Source organism: Mustela putorius, unplaced genomic scaffold (assembly GCF_011764305.1).
Source record: "Mustela putorius furo isolate JIRA1106 unplaced genomic scaffold, ASM1176430v1.1 tig00003845_pilon_pilon_pilon, whole genome shotgun sequence".
Lineage (NCBI taxonomy): Eukaryota > Metazoa > Chordata > Mammalia > Carnivora > Mustelidae > Mustela > Mustela putorius.
Genome location: NW_025421998.1, coordinates 831,767 through 852,895, shown reverse-complemented (window position 1 = coordinate 852,895; position 21,129 = coordinate 831,767). Strand labels below are relative to the sequence as shown.

At 40.7% G+C, this 21,129-nt stretch overlaps 1 protein-coding gene across 2 annotated transcripts in view; it reads right to left on the bottom strand.

The window, feature by feature from the left end:
- The window catches only part of POU6F2 (POU class 6 homeobox 2), a 366,003-nt gene extending 352,635 nt beyond the window's left edge, over positions 1-13,368 (bottom strand). For both annotated transcript variants that reach the window (XM_045089526.1, XM_045089527.1), the window contains exons 1-2: positions 13,098-13,368; positions 12,173-12,344 (exon numbers count right to left, since the gene is read on the bottom strand). In XM_045089526.1, the coding sequence (XP_044945461.1) occupies positions 12,173-12,338 (166 nt within the window). In that variant the 5' untranslated portion in view covers positions 12,339-12,344; positions 13,098-13,368. The remainder of the gene's footprint in view (positions 1-12,172; positions 12,345-13,097) is intronic.
- Between the last annotated feature and the right edge of the window lie 7,761 nt (positions 13,369-21,129).

The window sequence follows — 21,129 nt, the reverse complement described above, 5'->3', positions numbered from 1 at the left end:
GGAGGAGAAAGGAAGTGGGAGAGATGGGGAGGAAAAGATAAATCCAGTTCATTCTCCCTTTGGACAAGACTGAGAAACAATGGCTGAAGAATCCCAATTGTGTTTTAGAGCATAAGCACCAAACCCTGGGATGAAAACATCATGGACGCAGTGTGTCCCGGATCACGTCAAGAAGCCTTTCTTCCTCCTCACTTTTTTGGAGGTAATTGTTTTTCTCAACTGTTTCGGCCTCTGACCAATAAACTACGCAGGTGAAGCTTTCCCGAAGAGGCATGGGAAACGCGGAATGTCAATACGCCATGTGGGTCTTGGGCTAGGGAGCGACCCTGTCTGCCTCCTCAGCATCCAGGGTAGTGGGTGTTCAAGACGGGACAGTTGATTCTTTCCAGTGTATTCTCCCCTGAGGCCACAGAGCACGTCACCGCTCCTACCACAGAACACACAGCTTGTTGAGTGGATGAATTCACTGTTGAATGTGGAACACACACACTGCACGGCATGGAAAAGGCTGATATAACAAACAGAACAAATGATGGGTTTCTACGACGCTGTGAGATACCTACACTGGGCATATGCTCATCTCCTTTGTCTTGATACGTGAAACATTGCACGAGAGCAGGGAAGTTAGTTTCAAAACACTTCGCAGCATAAAAGAGAAATATAAGAAACACAGAGTGTTGAGGAAAATGCCTAGGAAAAGTAATTTTGAAGATTCAATATAGAAATGATCCCAGGATATCATGGTCTTATTTTCATCAGTTGTTTTATTTTGAGACAAAAACTGGCTCTTCTAACTTCTACAGATGCACTCCCTCCACCAAAAAAAAAAAAAAAAAAGAATGTTATCTGATATAGCTCTGTGACTGTCACAGAGCAAAGGAGGAAATGTGATAAATTTTGACAGAGAATAATAATAATAATTTTAAAACTCCTTTATTTATTCTTTAGTGCCCTCCCTGGGAAAGGGCACATATACTAAGAATGGCGTAAAATGACAAATATAATGATGTTGTAATTTCAAAGAGCAGCAAATGTTAAAAATTTGATGACAGCATAAAATAGCCTCATAATTACATTTATATTGAAAATGTCATCCCCTTTTACCTATATATTAAATATATGAAATCAATGTTTCAAATATTTAAAAAATAATCTCACCTATGTATTTCTTTCCTCCGATAGGTACAACTGGGCCGTTTTGTTTTGGTGCTGAATGAAGAATTTCATTAGATAAGCTAATTTTCAAATATTGTTAAACTAAGCCATTCAATTATTTTTACATTCACTTGTTAAATGTTCAAATACGGCCACATTACAAGAACCAATTTGGGCGTTCGGCTGTCTCTTTTTAAATTTTAAGTCATCTTTTTTTCTTCTTCTTCCCAGGCTGCAAAAGTGTATTACCAAATAAACTGACACAACATCTGAGCAACTAACATAAACGTGCAATTTTAATGCCTTCTAATCACACAAATCAATATGAGATTTTTGTGCCTGCTCCTGACCTCCTTCAAATTATCCCCCCATTTTGGTGGAATCAGAACGAGTGTGGGCTATTTGATAAAAAACCCTAAGTGTGTGAAATGAGAGCTCTCGCCTCTTCTGCCAGACTCCCCTTGACAGAAAGATGATAGAAGCATCACATCCTTGGAAGAGTAAATGCAAACTGACAAGAGATGAGCCTTTAGATGTTGAATATAATCTTGAATTGTGCTTGAAGTGTCTTATTATCTTGTCTTTTGATGTCTGAAGGGGCGGCTCATTGTTAGAAAAAGGAAAAGCCGCTGCGCATCTTTGCCATCTTTAAAAATTGTTTGGCCTTTAACAACTGCTTCTCCAACTAATGTCCATTTCTCCTGACAATAAATATGGCAGGTCGTCGGCAAGTGACAAACAATTTACTTTACATGCCACACTTTTATGGGTTTTGAGAGCTCATGTGGAAGCGGATTTTTTAAAAGTCCAGAGAAATTAGCAGTGTTACACACGTTAAGAGGACAGAGGTCGCTGTGCGTACGCTGATGCGACCGCGTGGTTATTTCCTGCTGGCCTGGGGCTTGTTTCCTTCCTCACGCATGCTGGATTCAAACTTTCAGCTCTTTATTTATCATGGACTAAAAAGGTCCCGGGAAATTGATACTGCAACACCCCAGTCTGAGATACCCCATGAAGGAAAGGCCCTACAGCGGAATTTGGAACCGTGCCTAAATGGAAACCCATGTCTCAGAAGGGTTTGAAGTTCAACGCGGGGTTGAAGCAATTTGGCCTTTGCCCTCAGTGCCTTTAGCACTTCCTAATTTCTGCTGTCCTAAGCGCCCCGCACCTTTCGCGTCTACCATTTGTTTTGCGGGTTTTGTTTTAACTTAAAAGTTTAAGGATGCTCCCAGTCAACAGAATTCCATAGGAGCTAAATCACAGGCATGCTACTTTTCTGTCACCCAGCCAGATTTTGTGAACGCTTTCAAGATCTTTTCTCAGACTTCCATCACTCTAAGAATCCATAAGAATTCTCAGAAGGACCATAAACTGTTACAGGTTTCGGGTTATTGTATCATTATAAAAACATATTGATACACTGCAGATGACAAGAGAGGTGACCACCAGCCAAAGCTTGTATGGCCATCCCCATGCCATCAGCGATGGCCAATCTGACCATTTCTGGTTTTGTGAGTGTTTGCGTGTGTGCGCGCACGCGCATGGGTGCACGTGTGCTTGTTTGATTGTTTTAAGCAGGCAGCCACAGCCATTAATCCCTTTTGAGGCATGGCAGCCAATTTTTGACACTTTTCTGATTGCCTGTGGATTCTGATTGGATTGTTCCCAAATTACGATAAACGTGGATTCTAATGGCTGAAAGAGAGATTCTGACCTACGGCAAGGAAATAGACAAGCATCCCTGAGAATCTAATTTTTTGGTGACTCTTAAGAGTAAAACCTGATTTAATCTAAGACATCAGAAAGAGAGGAGCCAGTCAATTCTAAAATAGTGATGTAGGTTTCTTTCCAAAAGTTTATGAAAGTTTTTCCACATAATCCAGATAATCTCTTTTCTGACTATTCATGCAGGGATTAAAGGATAGCATGTTGGCTTTTTTCCCTGTTTCTTTCCTGCTTCTCCTTTTGAAAATACCGGGCTTCCTTTTTTGACATGTTTCTATTTCACAATATTTTGCTATATGAAATTAGATCTATCAAAGAGAAAATGCAGGTTTGGAAAAGGGCATTTCACCCCCTTCCCATACCACTACACATTTTTAAATACAGGAAAATGTGTTTTTCCATTTGATTTTTTATTCTCTTCTACCCTTGGTTGATTTTGGCAAAAATTCACTCTGTGGTAATAATTTTTCATGCTTTATAAACAGCTTCACATGTTTGCATTTTTAAATCAAATTAATCCCTCACAGCCCTTCTACTTTGATGGTGGTGATTCTCTCCTGCAATAAGTCACCCCATACCATTCATTCATAAAAGTAAATCTTGCCATTTTGCTATTCAAAGACAAATCAGCATATACGTGGCCATCAAGAACTGCGAAAGGAGAGTCAGTACACCATGCTATTTTAATAGCAAATGTTTAAAATGTGACTTCTTTATTGTGCATCAGACACCCATTCTATCTTGATGTGTGTCCAGGTAAATGTTCATTTAGGTCCGTGAAATCCTTCCAGGCAAAAATTGTGTTTTCAGTGTAGAGAACAAATGCTTTTTACTTAAAAGAGAAAAAAGATAAATGTTTGGTGCTTATCCCCACAAGTAAACAAATACTCAGGTTCCTAATATTTAGATTCCAAGTGTCTTTCTCTCATTTGGGCAAGTTTTGCATGCTTTAAATTTATGTATATATTTCCTATAAATCAAACTGTGCAGAAATGCTCAAATCTCTTTGCTGCATTAACTGCACAAATTCTAAGAAATCCTGTTGTCTCCTCTGCTTAGTAAAGAGCAGCTTCAAACAAGACACTAGAGCTTGGATACTAGCCCAACTATGCCCGAAGCAATACTATATAATATGATTAGTTGTCCTTTATTGGTAAACTATTCATTTTGATAATTTTACCTGGAAACTATGTCTTTGAGAGTTCATAGGTACAGAAGAAGCACATTTAATTGATAGTGTGAACTAAAAAAAAAAAAAAAGCCTATTATTACAAATTAGGCTTTATTAATTTCATGATAAAGACATGCCTATGACAAAGTGAGTAAGACAAATCTGAAGTATCACATGAACACAAGAGAAAATACGGAGAATACGCTATAGACACACATACACATAGAACACACACAGACACACCCACGTTTTACATGCATAGCACTGCATTAATTCACTATGTATTCACGGTGTTGAAGAAAGAAAACAGGGAAACAAAGTATGGAAGTGATAAAACAGAAAACGTGCACTGTTCTTCTAAAATACTAGGCTAATATTAGTCTTAAAATATGAGTTTCTTGGATTTCACAAACTTGTATCACCATTTCTCCTCATTAATAGGAAGAAATCAAAGTAACGCAAGAGATTTGGAAAGCACAATCACCTAAAAAACATTATTTCAGAAAAAGATGTAACACTGAGAAATGCCAAACAGCACAGAGGAGGACAAATACATTCCCGAGATTGTGAAATCTTTTCATGGTGGCTACCGCTGGCACATTCTGAGTGCCCTAAAAATCCCTTAATAGTGTACCTCGTCCTCAGGCTCAATGAGCAGGTTTTGCTGTAGTTCATTACCAAGAACATTTTTTCACCATCTCAATGAAGGCAAGTTTCATCACAGAATCCCACTTTCCAATGAACTTCAGGATGGAAGGAGACTTAAGCATTTACTTTCTGTGCAATGCTATCATTTAATTCCTTCACTGTAATGTGATCGCTTCCCCTATATTTTCAATTCATTTTGAGGGCAGTGCAGTCCTCTAAGAAAAGTGACTTAGATTGCATTAGTTCTGTTGTTCCAGGTGGCTAATTTTTTAATGAAAATAAAAACCAATATATTCTCACCACATGTAGCACTTTCAAAGGAAAGACGGTAAGAGCCATTTGAGGCTGGATTTTTCTTTTAAATTCTCAAATAAAATAAAGACATTCATATAACATACCAGGATGTTCAAAAAGTAGCAGCTAACTATTACAAAGAGGTGTCAAAAGCTACGCATCTTTATTAGGTGGCTTTTAAAAATGATCTTTGAATACCTAACAAAACAACTTTTTTTTCCCCATTTCTCTGAGAATGACAGACTTCAACCAAAAGAGAGTCAGTATTGTTCTTGCTGACCTCTGTGTTCGCATTAAAATGGCTGAGTCGATTTTTGATAGTTCACAGTAGTATCACAACAGAGGCAGAGCTGTTACACAACCAGACTGCACTTGTTTCATATTTTTATAAAATCTGACTCTGGGAGTCAGGAGGTGGGAGTTCACATGGAAAAGGCTGAGTCAAGTCCACATGCGTAATAAACAGGCATCCTCAGAAGCCCCCATACTGCCAAAGCCCAAATACTCCTTCTGAATAAATTTTAATATAAATATTACTATGGTCTTTCCAAAGAGAAGTCCAGTCAGTGTTGACAGACGCAGAACACCGCCCAGCTCATAGCACGAAGGGACATGCCCCACTGTAAACACCAGCTTGCAACAAATTACGCTCACTCACTTCCCTCTTTAAAAAAAAAAAAAAAAGACATTTGAAATTTTAAAGGATAAACATTTTAAACATAAGACCGAAATGTCATTAATAAAAGGAAAGCTGAACAAAAACACCAACGAAGTAGAGACCCTCGGAAGACAACAAACAAGAAAATTCCAGAGCCATGCTGCAGAATGGCAACTGTTACTAGGAACTCTCTCTCTCGCTACCTCTGCCTTTGGATATTTTTTAAAAATTTATTAACCTGACAGCAGGAAACTTTACACAGATTGCCCCCTGACAGGGTGCCAGTTTGGTATAAACACTTTGCTATCTTTTTCTTTAGCATAAGAAAATCAAGAAACATGGTAAGTGGAGCCAGGTGCATATTTGGGCAAACGTGACTGCTCCTCAGCTGGTCTCAGCACCCAGGGAAGGCCTGGGAATAATCAGGAGCCCAACAGCAGAGCAGCACCCTTCCTCTTTCCTCCTTCACATCCACTTTCTTTTTAATGTGTGGGTATCTGATGTATTATTAATCCCCAAACATAAGCCAGCAAGATCACCAATCAAAGGAAGTACCAGTCTTCTCGCAAATTATTTGTTTACTGTCTAAGAGTAAGCAAGGTGCACTTGATATAGTCACTTAAGTCTCATTTCTCAAGTGAGGGAAATTTTTATTTGGCCAGTTCTTACAAGAAGAATGCGATCTCTATAATTAAATCGGGTAATTGAGAAAGAAGGCAATCTACTTAAGGGCCGAGCCTTGGGAGCTTGAATCTGGAATGCACCTCTATTTATTAATTATGACATAAACTGAGCTGGGTGAACGATAAAACCTCTCCTGTGCCCCGTAACCTTTAAGTCAGAAACATCCAAGATGCTAAAAAGATGAAAATGAACGCCTTTAAAGGGAGGAATGATGCAGATCAATGTAATTTCTAATACTTTGTCTTATTTCCAATCCTATATAGGACCGTTTAACTCAATGACAACAAAATAGAAGAATTGTGGCCACCAAGGTAGAAGAAAAACGTAAAACCATGCCAGCATTTTAGTTTGCTAATGTGTTAGCACGGACAACATCTTCAGACACTTGCAGTATCGAACTTTATTCCATAAACAGATGTCTGACCTGAGCACCTCAGGCTCGGCAGAAACAGAAAAGGGAGACACTAAGAGAGTCCCCACTGAATCTCGTGTTATGTACCACGTCCATTCAAGTGTCACTTAGAAATGAGCATGGCTCAACCAACAAATATGGTGAAAAGTTTGAACATCCGTGCTAGTGCCAATGATTTATTTGTATTTCAAAATGCACACATTAACCCTATTTCAAGTGGATTTACTTATCAAGGTAGTATCACAATGGTTTTCGGGGGGTTGGGGAGGAACACTAAAACTAAGTCTGTCTATACACACAGAGTGGATTTTTTTTAAAAGAAATACCTAGGTGCGTTAGGTTGCCCTAAATGTTCAGGAATGTATCTGAATGTGCATTTCCCCCTCAGTAGTCAGAGAAAAACACCATAAGGGTTTGTTTGCCTATTAAACAATAGGTTCAACAAATACTTTATCATGCATCTCATTTACTTACACAAATATAGGTTTCCATTGGTTTCTTTTAAATAGCTATTTGGGCATAGAATCTATTCTCCAAATTATTTAGTTAAAAGTAGAGTTCTTTGATATTTCCCAAGCAACATACACTTTCTTCAGTGAAAAAATAGTGTACATTTTCCATTAAAAGACTATCAAAACTCATAAAAATATAGAAGTACAATGCATAAGGTAAATAAATTTATTTCTCTAGGGAATATTCCCCATCACCTGCCAGCTAAATCCTTCTTGGGCTTCAGCCAGACGTCCTGGTTACTGGCCCCAGCATATTTCATCAGAATATTATAAATATCCAAGACATTGGAACCTTGAGAGAGAGGTTTCAATAAAGTCATACAGTGATACCATCATAGGCAGCCTGGCCACAAAGAGCAGCCCCCCCCCATAATGCCCCACCAGTGACCTCCATGCTGACCTGCAGGGACCACTGTCTCAAGGGGTGACAAGACAATTTAATCCTTTATCCCTTTGTCATTGAAAAGGACTCCACTGCCATAAATTCTAATCAAGTCAAACTGACTGGCAATTAAAAAAACAATCTTATAAAGCATGTTTTTATGAGAAAGATAACAGAAAGGAAGGGAAAAAGAAAAACCCTATAGATGGGACATTTTCCAGCCAGGAAGAATCACTGACCCAACTTTCAACCCTTATCTGAAAGTTCACAGGTAAATGATACTGAAAACACCCACGCCTGCACGTATCCTTATATGCAATTTCTCTTAACGCAGAAAAAACACAGCAGCATGACAGAAAACTAAGCATCCCTCTTTACCTCGGGTCCAATATGTGTAAATGTTTTTTCTGTTTACATCTCAGCTCAGGGCTTTGGAGCCGTGTGCCCAGTTCACGGACAGTGGGGTACAAACGAGCAGCGGAGCAAGACAGGGGCCCAGCCACCCGAGGTCGTTGCGACTTTAAGAAAAGCAATCATGAGGTTTATCTTGAAACAATAAAACTACTCCCAGGAGGAGCACAGTTAATAAATCATCTTTCAAATTTCAAATATATCTGGGAGAAAATATTTAGGGCCTGTTTTATGCGCTCTCGCTTCTCCAGCCAAGACTGCATGGGAAAGCTTTAGTACAGATATTTTTCTGGGGATATATATTACTTTTATCCTTCCTGTGGCCATCTTTCCGATGAAGTTGTTGATGCTCCACCATTTGAATTTTAGCATCCAACTTGACGGAATGGGGACCACTGAATTCTTGATGAGCATGACTAAAAACGAAGCACCACATTTAGACGGGGGCATAAATGTCACCCAAGAAACACAGCAACCTCTTCCTTTTGAGATCCTTTGCCAAAGGCCATTTCTGAGAATGGTTTCGAATATGTACATCACTGGTCACATATTAAATGGCTGGCCCCGTGCGCCATCGCTCATTCGATCCTGCAACGGAAACCCAGGGAGATGGGGAGCCCCATTCTCCCTTAGCACCCCCCCACACACACACACCATCGACACACAAGTCTCTTCTCCTCCATACTATTTCCTACAGCTCAGAGCTCAGCAGAATACAGTCACGGACCAAAAAGAAGGAGACGGTTATTTCACAGGCTTTCCAAGAATAAATAACATACCACTTAATGATATCACAGAGAACTACCTCCCTACGCGTTTCTCAATGAAACGTGGATTCAGCTCTCCTAAGTGTACTTGAGTCTTCATAGCTGTTCAAGTTAAGCAAAATGTTACCTCTGATGTAATTAATTCATAAACACAAGGGCCCTTTTCTGAACTTTCTACTGAGGCTGGCATATGGCTTCTGATTTTCTCCTTCCGGTATTCTGAGCTGCACCGGGCACGGAAACATCCTGGACACTGTGTTTCCCTTTCCATGCTGTTAAGAGCAGAGGTGCAATTTCAGGAGAGGCATAAAAGACCCACCGGTTCCTGGAATTTCCTTTGTTTATCCATAGAGGGCATCCGTATTAGCCTTTCTGTTACAGTTTTGGGCTGAAGGTGCCCATACTGTGACAGAAACAGGCTTGTGCTCTGGGCTGCTGATTTCAATGAGGCACAGAAGGGGGAATAAGTACCAAAGAAATCCATCAATACTGAAATTTCAGGTACAGTACAAAACAAACAAACAAACAAAAAAACTAAAACTAAAAAACAAACAAAAAACCAAACTGAGCTCTTCTTGCCTCCTGTTGTTGTTAAATGTCTCTCCACAAAAGTGGAACATCAATGTCACAGTTTGTCTTAATCTGCTCCTTTCCTTATGGGAAGCAGGGTTTTCAAGAACGCAATACGCATACCATGAGGGTGACTGTTTGAGGGAGTGTGTTAGGAAATCACGGTTGAGAGCTAAACCTGGATGCTCTCAGTTATTCGGGAAAAAATGTACTTCTTCATTGTCAGGCTAAGAGGATCATGAAAACCACGGATAAGAACAGAACCACTTGAGTGTATTCATGTCAAATAAAACGATGGTCCATTCAATGGTCACTCGTTAAGGGCAGCCAAAGTTGATCAAAATCCTGGGAGAGAATTATTCTAAAAAGTTTAAGTCAGTTACACAAGCTGGGATTTCTAAGGCTAAGTCTCAGTGATATTAACAGCATAGAACACAATAAAAAGCTCAAGAAGCCTCAGGGAACATTGGGTGTGCTTCCTTCAGTGGACCTTCTAGTCCCTCTGTCTCCCAACCTCTCCAGCAGTTTTCAAAACTGCTAACCTACTGGTTGCTTCTTTACCGAACTGGAAACTGGAAAATAGTCACACTGTGTTCAAAAAGCACTCTAGAGACCAAATAAAATTAAGTGACTCTATAAGGACTATAGATGTAAGATGGAGATTTTACCTGGTGCCCTCTCACAAATTCAGAAGTTGGGAATTTTAAAGTGAGGATGAGTGCTTTGAACACCCACCATGATTTCTACCCTGTAAATATTCCACTTCTGATTATATTTTCAATGAACTTTTCATTCAAACCTCTTTGACTCTCTTCGGGTTTTTAAAAAAAATTTTTAAGTTTATTTCCCTCCCCATGTAAAATAACAGATCTATAACAATTTTCAAAAGCTGGAAATCTAAACAAATATTGAGAAGCCAAATGAATCATCCTTCTATTGGAAAACAAAACAAAACAAAACAAAACAAGTTGGGGTTGTAAGTGAAAGTCTCCAAAATGTATTTACTTTTTTAAAATGCATGCAAAGTTTAGGAGGAAGTAACCCACTATCCACAGTTCTGTTGAATTCACAGTTGATTACTTTTTAAAAGTCAAAATGCTTAGTATTAGCATCCCCAACATCAGAAAGACTGGAGCGTAGCTTTGCCTTTCTGTAATTTATAATTTTATCTGACTTTTCTCCCTAATCCCCTGAAAGGAAATGAGTGTTCTAGGACATGACTCTCCCTACACACATAAAAACTGAAACTACAACAAGATATTCCTTTAGAGGGCAAATGCTAAAACCTTAATGCCTATGTGTAGAAAAGAAAAAAAAATCAATGTGGCAGGTGGAATTGCTGCTTTTTGAAAAAATGTAGTTCGACAAGAATTTCTTGAAACTGAGATCTATTCTACTCTGAACTGTAAAGCTATATTTTACCAATAGAAAATCTGAAACAGAAAGTTTCTCAGCAACACCCCTCTCGTGTTTGACTGAGTGAGCATTTCAAATCAAAGAAAAGCTCCTCTGTTGAAGCTGGCCTAGAGTTGCTGAACACCGAAACTGCTTTCTTCCTAGAGGCTAAAGAAAAAAAAAAATTAAGGATTTTTTTTTTTTTTAGCTGAATTAACGACTTTCTCAACAAAGCCGTCTATGCAACGGTGTTGTTTCTCTTTGACATTCAGGCACACGGCTGTGTTTTTAACCTGAGACCCAGCAGTGCTCTGCTTAGTATACATGTATCTCTATTTATCTATCCCTCTATCTATAAAATCAGGTATATATCAGGTTAATATAAATCGATATAAGCAGGTTAGTAGGTACATACACATATTCAGTGTTTTGAGTATACAAACACTGGAAAATAATTAAAAGCAAGTGTTTGAGGAGCAAGGTTTCTGAAAACCCACTGTCACTCTATCCCACAAAGTGCTTCTCCAGCCCAGACATCTCTTGCCATCCATCACTCGGTCACGCGCCTCAACAGCCCGCTCCCCTTTCTGATTAGAGATCACAGTTGCTTGAGTTGGCTTACAGAGTGTCATCTGTTTGAATGACAGATGTCTTTGCTGGAGTGGCACTCTGCTCGCTCTTGTTTTGTTTACGGAACAAAGATTCCTGAAAGGTCCTGGGCTGCCTGCACATTTAGGAAGAGCCTGTAAACACCTGGTCAAGGGAAGACGGGCAGAGGAGGGCTGCAAAGGACCTCTTCTCTTCCCTCGGTCCCCTGCTAGAAGGAGACATACCCACTCCAACCGTGATCACAAAAATGTTATTTCTCTGAGCAATTCCCGTAGCCACCTTTGTTTACCTGGCACACAGAGACTTGTATTGATATTTCCCAGTTCCCTCTTTCATCTTTTGACTACAGATAATAACTCTTAACTCTCCTTCCCCTTAACAAAAGGCTGCGAAGCAACCCGAAACCGAGTCAATATTTATTCAATAAATGTTAACCAATTCTCACAATGGAACTGATTTCCTGATTATTATTACCATTTTCATCTTCTTCGTCTTTTCCTTTTTTTTTTTTTTTATTTCTAACCCGGGGACTATGGCAGTATCTGGCAAGCCCCAAGGAGCAGCGAGGAAGTTCCTTGCTGGGAAAAGTTTGGAGGACATCCTGCCAGCCGCCGGGAATGGGCTCCGGTGGCTCGGCCCCTCCAAGATGCAACGCTCCTCTTTAGCACTTACAAGAAAATTGAATGAACAACAGGGAAAAGGTGGTGGTGGGTGGGGGGGGTGGATTGCTCTTCCGGATAACATGGTAGGGCTGAAATGAAATACCTAGACAGACTTACCGAAGAGCTTGCTGGGAGTGTCCTCGCTGTCATTTGATTCCACAGGCGCAAGCAGGGGCTCATTCAGCTCGCTGTCTGAAGTAGCAGCCTTGTCCTCACCTCTCAACTCCGCATTCATTTCACTCCGCGCTGACAGCGAGGGCTTACTGACTTGTCCAGCTATCATTGGATCCTAGGATGGGGGAAAAGAGTGAAGGGGAGGAAAAAAAAAGTGGCAGCTTTAGTGTGCGTGTCCTCTCTCCCTCTCCCTCTCTCCTCTCTCTCTCTCTTCCACACACACACTCTCCCTCTCTCCTCTCTCTCTTATCTCTGGCTGCTCCCGCTGTTATTGCCGGCTGCAGTCAAGTGAAGAGCTATTACAGATCCGAGGAGTTCTCCATTACTCCCCACCCTATTAAAGCTCCGCTAGCATGTGAGAGATTCAGGAAGCTTCGGAGGGAAGAAGAAGGGGGAAAAAAAAAAAGAAAAAAAAACTTCTTTGAAAGCCACCTAACCAACACAGCTTTAATTGTGGGATGTGCTTTTTTGTACGAATGTTTTTACACCTTGTTCAGTCTTTAATGCAGTAAGAAAAAAGAAAGTGCTGGGTTTGTACTTCAGCAACACACTCAAAAGGAAGGAGCACCCTATGGAGGAACCAGGGGCTATTTTAAGAAGCACTCTCCCTGGGGGAGAAGCAATTAAACCCTATCCCCAGAGCAGAGCAAAGAGATAGGGAGAAAAGAGTCCTCAAAAGGCTTTCAATGGAATAAAAGAGATTTCTCATGTAAATTCCATCAGCACCCTTAGAAGTTGACTTGCTGTTCCCAGATTTGGGACTGAAGCTAACCCCGAAGCCAATGAACATGTTAAACCAAACAATACACAGCAAAACAGATGAAAATTGGTTTAAAAAATTTTTTTAAGGAATTGGAAAAATACTTACAAACTGTGTTCAATAATCCCGAAACCCAGAGCATCGTACGCCCCGAGCATGAGAGAAAAAGAAAGCAAAAAAATCACCTCCAAAAAAGGCAAGCCTCCCCCCTCTTCCCAATAATTTGAATCTGCTTTATCTTCAGCTCATTAGGAGGGCGTCTTGGGATCAGAAATATTTCCCAAGGAGAGCCGGCTCTTCCATTTGCCAACTAAGATGCATGATACTGTTTGGGCACAAACGCCGCTGCAGAAGGCAAAGGAAAGCAAGAAGTGCCCTTTTTGCGTTATCTGGGAGCTATTTATTGCCAAGTTCATGCCTAAGTGGTTCCTGAGCAGGAAACAGGTGACCAGCAAAGGAGCAGGTGGGGCGGCAGGCTCTCTTGTCCCATCCTTATATTGGTCCCGGTATGCCTGTGGTTATTTTTTTTTAATGTATTCATGCCTGAAAAGTGAATTTGATATGACACATGATAATCTATGAAAATGTTAATCAATACAAATAGTTTAAGCTGTCATCAAATGCACTTCTTTAGTCAATACTCATACCACTGAAAACAATGTCACTGTCACCAGGGCTTAATGTGCACAGCACTTAATATTGGACTCTGTGCATCAATGCACTTCTTCTTCAAATACTGTAGGTAAACACATTTTCTCCCTATTTAAGGCTGAGGCACTCAGCACGCATTTAGCTGAGCCGAATCCTCCCTTTTGAATACCTTGATAGGTCCACTGGAGGGCAAAATTAATACTTAATTGAATCTCACAGTCATCAAAATAATCAATACTTTTTTATTATTTATTCTTTACAGTCTGTTGACTGTTTCAAACCTCTGAGGGAATGGTGGAAAGGATTCATGGCTTCGAAACACTGTCATTTAACAAGGTAATTTTCAGTGGGGCATTAGGGGTTGTGAAACATATAATAAAACAAAAATGGTGGCTTATAATAGGAAGAAAGAAAAGAATTATATTTCTGCCATCTAACAAAACAGGATAAATAAAAAAGCAAGTGCAGAGAGAGAGAGAGAGGGAAAGGAGGGGGACGAGGGAGAGAAAGACTGGCTTTTGAAGGGTTTTATCATATCAAGAGCAGAGCCGGGCTTTCATAATGCTGACATTTCTCATCCTGACAATCCCAAACAAGTGGAAAGGATGAGATCGTAGATATCATCTTTCATCACATTCCCCGGCTTAAGAACCAACATGACAGCTCCTCTCCCCTTTACACTGTTAATTACTAAATAAAATACTACTCTCTGTCAGCATCAGATGATTGCAGATAGCAACCACAAACATTTCTCCATTGTTTCCCCCCTCTGGATCGGTGATACCTACCTTGAACTCTTTAGAAAATAAATTAGGCTTGTCTCACCATATTGTAAATATTTGAAATATAATCAATGTCATCAATGTGGTCGATTCTCGGTATTGTCAGCCTGAATTTGCTGGTGATAGATTAGCATTTCATTGACTGTGTTTGGTCACTGAGATGGGGAGTGCTTGACTCTCAGGGGTGGAGGAATGCAGGGGCAGGGGAAAGGAGACTCCAAATTCTCAAATTCTCCCCACCCCCAATTTCTTTCCTAGGCAGCTAGGGGAATGTGTTTGGATTCTTCTGAGTCAGTTCCTGGAGCAGGATGGGGAGGAAAGGGAACATGGCTTTGCCTCCCGCTTTTGGTTAAGTGTACTCCTCACCTAAAGTAAAGAGCCCAGGTTTAAATTCCAGGACATTTTTACTTCACAAAAGGCTGAATACTCAGTCTGTCTAATCTAGAGGAAGGGTTGTGATCTGTGCCTTTGAGACACCCTATCTCTAAGGCCACATGGCTCATTTCGGCATTTTTTTTTTTTTTTTAAGAAAGCATTCATGGGAAACGTATGTTTAGAATGGCACTCAAACCCCAGAATCAACCAAACACGGTATCGGAGAATATCTGGGTAGTCTTCCCCAAAACAAAGAATATTTCCTTTTTGTTTTATCTGTGAATGGTCAAACTAAATTCTGAAGCACGCAGAGGAGCCAAAATGCAGCTGCTAAGTTCAAGTGCACTTAAATCTTGAAGGCGTTCAGTCTGGCTGATGTGCGCAAAGCATGTGCTGGCGGATGGTATGTGTTCACTGACCATTAGCTCTTCTTCCTTAAATTACTTTTATGTACCTCATACATGGCTCGGTTCCCAACTAGTGCCTCTCGGGGACTCAAGCTTAGGAAATTCAGGAGTTTGTCAACCAGGTACTCATTTGATTTTTCATCTTACAAAACACTCTACGTTTTCCGTGATGCAGCTGTAGCCCACATCTATATGTGCATGACATGGTTAAACAGCAAACCCCCAGTGAGGCAGAGAGCAGACAGCTTTTAATCACAGCTGCAGCCAGTGGGGGGTCCATTTGAAAATGTGTCACAAGCAGTAACCACTGAGCACAGTCATAAGTGATGCGGGAGTGCCTCTTTCAAGCAGCACTCGGCTCAGGAGTCATTCTTCCCCTGCCAAAAGGGATGGCAGTTCATAAAAATCCTTTCTGCCAGGGCAAAGAAAGGATCTTCCAACAGGCACCAACATAGGTGCTTGCGGGAATGCAACAGAGTTGCAATGGTACCATGCACAAGGACCTCTGCAGCAGCCTGCGGGAACAGAAATAGCTAAGAGAGGCAAAAAATAGAAGTGGCGAAGACATCTTGCTTAAAAGTCAGAAACTGTCATGACTGCAGGCGAAGAAGCTGGGACTTCTCTGCAATTCTTTTATCAGCCCTGATAGAGGAAGAATGACTAATTCAATATAGAGGAGTGGCAAGTAGGTATTAAGAACAGGACATGGCGGGTGTCAATAGAGGTCAATCCATGACAAAGCATGAGGCTCATCAGAGACCCAAGAGCCAGACGCTGAGAGAAGAAGGAACAGGAGAAGCAGCTTCCATGAGCAAAATCTGAACAAGAAGTTTCGCCATGTCCTACAATGAAAGGACTGTGATCAACATCACACCCACCAAGCGATGACTGAAATCCCAGCACTGTCAAAGAACAAAAATCAGTCCCATGTCTCAAAGGAAGAGAGATACTTCAGATGTATATAATGTCACCCAAACTGTGCAAGGCATTAGTCCCCCTTTGAGGGACACAGGTCTGAGACTCAGCAAAGCCGAGTGACTTGTCCCAACACAGCTCATGAGTGGTGATGCAGTATTTTGAACTTCAGTAGATTCATCTTTTAATACTGCCCAGTAGGCACTGGATGAAAAACTAAGGCTCATAAATTTAGTAACTCATGGGGTGTCCCAGAACTTGAATTATGAACCCTGAAGGGCATTAAACCCTGGATAACTGATTCCCAGAGCATGTTGTGCGTAGTGCCTTCCTCCCTGCAGAGTCTAAGAACAAAACACTTCTCTGTCCAACACTGCTCGTGTGAAATCTATGGGATGATACAGTGTAGTAGACAGGACATCAGATAGTGTCAAACTTCCAGGCTTGCATTCAGGTTCATGGTCTAAAGAAACTTAGCAAAACATTTGACTACCGATACCCTCAATTCTCTCATCTGGAAAATGAAAAGGTTGGAATAAAACAGCATTTCCCAAAGTGCATTCCCCAGGACATTTGTCCCCAAAAATATTCTACTTAAAAGAGTTTTGCAATCATACCCGCATGGAAAATGCAACAGACGAGACTTCCAGGAAAGAAATCAATTCAGCTCTGCTTAACCCTGGCATTTCCCCAAATCATCTGAACATGGAAGGACCTCTCCTTGTAATCTCTGTTGCATTGTCCACTGGATCTGGTGCCTCTTGAAACTCATTTTAGAGTTTCTCCTAAATTTACATTCACATTACTGCTAATGTAAACTAGAACTCTAACTATCAATGATGCTGCAATAATTACCCGGAAGCCTTCAGCAAGTACACATCTGCCTGGTGCTTCCCACACTTTAATAACTTTTACCTACAACTTAGCATATACTAACTGTCTATATTCTCACTGTATACTAATTCCTGATGTCTTTTAATATAATTTTAAAATACAGATGTCCCTGTGCAGCTCAGGTCATGATTTGAGGTCATGAGATTGAGCCCCATGTCCAGCTCTGTGCCCAGCATGGGAATCTGTTTGGGATTTCCCTTCTCCCTTTGCCCCTCCCCCGCTTGCACGCGTGCTCTCTCTCTGTCTCTCAAAATAAAAACAATTTTTTAATAAAAAAAAAAGATATCCCTGTATATTTCCATTGTAATCCCCCCTTTACCTGAAGAGCAGATATAGGACACTGTATGAAGGAAGAGGATTCAGTTTGGGCCTTCACTCAGCTGTCAGCAATAACCCCCAATAAACAAAGAGATAATTCAGCTAAAGGCCTGCAATAATTTAGCCAAAAGAGTGTTTGTAAGCAGAATCATTCTCATTTGAGAAGTCAGAGAAACTTAAGATAGCAAGATGATTAACTCAGCAAAGCATCCGTGTCCAGTGGCACCCACGTGATGGAAACAGCCACCCCCGTCTAAACCGAGCTTGAACTGGGTCCAGCATATTTTTATGTACATACAAACCAACTCTGAAGCAAGCAATCAGAAGATTTTGAGGGAAATGTAAACAAGACAGGCAGGTTTCACAAATCTGAGGAAACAATTCACTTGTTTGCCAAGTGCCAAAGTATGGTGAAGTGATGCTCAACGGAGCTATTTCTAGAATTCAATAGAAAAATTATATCCATTATAAAGAAAAAAAATGTATCAGGCCTTCCCCCACCCCCTTAGAAGACCACTTTTCAATTTAGAAAAAGGTCGATGTATTTACCTACAGCTCATTTAAGATGCAAAGACAGCACCATATTTTGTATTTAATTTCTCCTGCTGAGAAGAGGTAAAATCAAAATCACAGATAATTAAGAGGATAAAACTAGATTTTCATGGGTTTTGGGAAAGAAAATTTGAAGTGTGAATTTTGTTATCTTGATCATGAAGTCAGTCTTTATCTTTCTTTTGCCAATTACCAAATATTATTAAGTCAGTTGGTTCTCATTAAAATAGTTAACGTACTGAAGAATCGTTCCTTCAAAAGTTACAAGGCATTTCTATAACCATGCAGTATTTCCTCTTTTTAATAATAATTTGTAAAGACATTCTATTTTACTTTTAGAAATAAGACCATTGTGGGGCGCCTGGGTGGCTCAGTGGGTTAAAGCCTCTGCCTTCAGCTCAGGTCATGATCCCAGGGTCCTGGGATCGAGCCCTGCATCGGGCTCTCTGCTCAGCAGGGAGCCTGCTTCCTCCTCTCTCTCTGCCTGCCTCTCTACCTACTTGTGATCTCTGTCAAATAAATAAATAAAATCTTTAAAAAAAAAAAAGAAAAGAAATAAGACCATTGTTTATTTTTATATTTTTTCTACTGTTGTAAGTATATATATTTATTGTTGAAAATTCTGAAAATTAGTAACGATCAAAACACTAAAAATACCGTAAATTCACCCACTGCCATGTCTTTCATTTTAAATGTCACCTTCTAAACTGCGAACAAAAATTGTTTTGAAGAAAGCAGAAAAACCCGTTTTTAACAAATATTCAATAAATAGAAATTTACATTATAATGAATTTAATTACAAAGCTTACACAAACACACTCTTGTTCATCTCACAATAGATTTTCACAGTGAAATGTTGATACCAACCTGGGTTTCTGTCCTCAGCCCAAGGTTCCCAACTGTTAATCTATCTCCCCCACCTCCCCACCTCCCAGTGTGGCTGGGATATTATTGGACCCCATTCCAAAAGAAACAAGCTGAGTATTCTGTGCAAATCAAGCAGGCATTCAAACTTCAAAAGAAAGGCTGGGTTTGAGGGTAAATCACTAAGGAGGCTTCCCAAGAGCTCATGGATGTTCTCTGGTTTTGCATCAAGCACCTGCATGACCACGAGTGAGTCACTATGTCTGCATCTTGGTTTCCATACCAACGGGGCTTTCTATTCTCAAGGGGGACTCTGCAAGACTTGAGTGAGGTGATGCACAGATAATGCACATGAATATGGTTAGAAAGATAGATGCATTGCACAGAAACACCACCTTCCATCACACCACCTCCCACACTGAGGCATCCAACAGACCAGGGTCCAGCTGCACCAGAAGTCTACACTGCGGTGGATGCCGTGGTGTGCCTCCCAGAACCCCCTTTACCACCAGCACTATCTTCTCCCAGTTGCCACGAGTGCTGGCTGAGATGGCTCACAGCTGTGTCCTCCCTCAGGACTTGCCTTCGCCGGAAGGCAGCTGCCTCTCCAAGGTCATGTTTCTTCCTCAGGAGGCAGCCTCCATTTTGTTGTGTGGCCTGCAAAACTGAAAATATTTACTCTCTGTCTTCTGACAGGAAAGGTTTTCTGACTCCTGAGCTCCATCCTAGCTTCAGTCAGCTGCCTCAACCAATGCTCCTTCTCTGGGAGCTACCATTTCCTCAGAAAGACCCTACCTCAGGCTTGGATACCTCAGGCATCCAAATTCAGTTACTTCCATTCACCATCCACCACTCCCTCACCCTGCATTTTGCTCATTTGTATAATTGATATCAATATTCGTGAGATTAGGATCTTATTGACCAGCCTTACTGGAAGCTAGAAATGGGTTTTCATTTAGTTAGTCACATTCAAGATATATGTCCTAGCTAAAATATTTTAGGGACATTCCCCTTCCTTGAGTGGAATCAAAGGATATGAAGAACCTAGCAAGTCCTGCTGCCTCAGTGTTTCAGGCTAGAAACTGTCCCACATCCAATCTATGGTTCGGAGAATTCTAGCTGCCTGATGCTGTGAGAGAAACAGACCTTGCTTCTGAAATCTTGTCTTATCTGCTTTAAGAGAACTTCCAGGCATGCTGTGCTAGGTTCACCTAAAACGACAGATGGTTGTAACTTCTTCAAGCTTTGAGAGAGGTTGAACGAACAATTTGGGCATTATCTGCTAATAAAAGCATGCTCAATAAATGTCTGTATGTATGGCAATATCTGGCCTCAGAGCTTATTTTCATTCTAAGCAGGTGGCAAGGCTTTGGGGACATAGCAAGCCCTCATCCACCTGTAACCGTGACCGACTACCATATCCACCAGAAAGAACCCAACAGCTGTGTGTAAAAAGGCCATTTGCAGCACAACCCACCCTACTAGATATTGATCCCCAATTAGAGGAATGTTGTCTTAGGGGCGGGCAGGTCATTACAGAGTGAAATGGGGTCCCCTCTTCAGAAGATGGTCTAGGCAAATTAGACTCTTTCCTGCCCCACCAATCTCCAACACTCTCTCAGGTTTGTTTAGTTAAGGTAGATGGCCACAATCATGTTGAAAGGAAAAATAAGACTGCAAAATATCTGATTTGCCTGGATGTCAGAAGATGGTATTTAATTTAAATGTACATATGGGCAGAGTCGAAGCATCTCTTGTCTTTTTGTAGAACTTCAAATAAGCAACCTCCTCCTCCCCTATTAATCACCACCCAGCGGCTCTATTTTTCTCCTAGCCCCACCTCCTTTTCACTATGCTTATACTTCTGTTGTTCAGGGTTAACTATCAACACATTTATGAGGACTCCAATTAAAGATAAGAGTATTAGACATGGAACTATATCTAAACAGAAACAAGTAAATAAACAAAACAGCTCATCAGTACCAATCTCTAAGTTGGAATAACAACGTAACCATCAGTCAAATGGGAGTCTGTGAGTTCTGGACTTCTAGAGTGCACTCAGACACAAATCTAGATCATCATCTTGAATCTCTATAGCTCTGAGTTCTTTTGGCCCCAAGAGGTTAAAATGATGGTGTGGTTGATGCTTCATGTATACTTACTTATCTGGGAAAAAAAAGGGAGACACTGCTATTGATAACTTAATAACGCCATCAATTCCATTTCTGCTGCTTTGCGAAAAAGCATCAATAAAAGCTCTATTCAGGCTTTTTGAGATCTGGTCTTCTGGTAATGGTGTTACATAGCGGTATTGACACTGCATATGCACACCCTCTATTCACACATTCTTCATAATCTGATGGCTTCAAATAGGTATCGGAT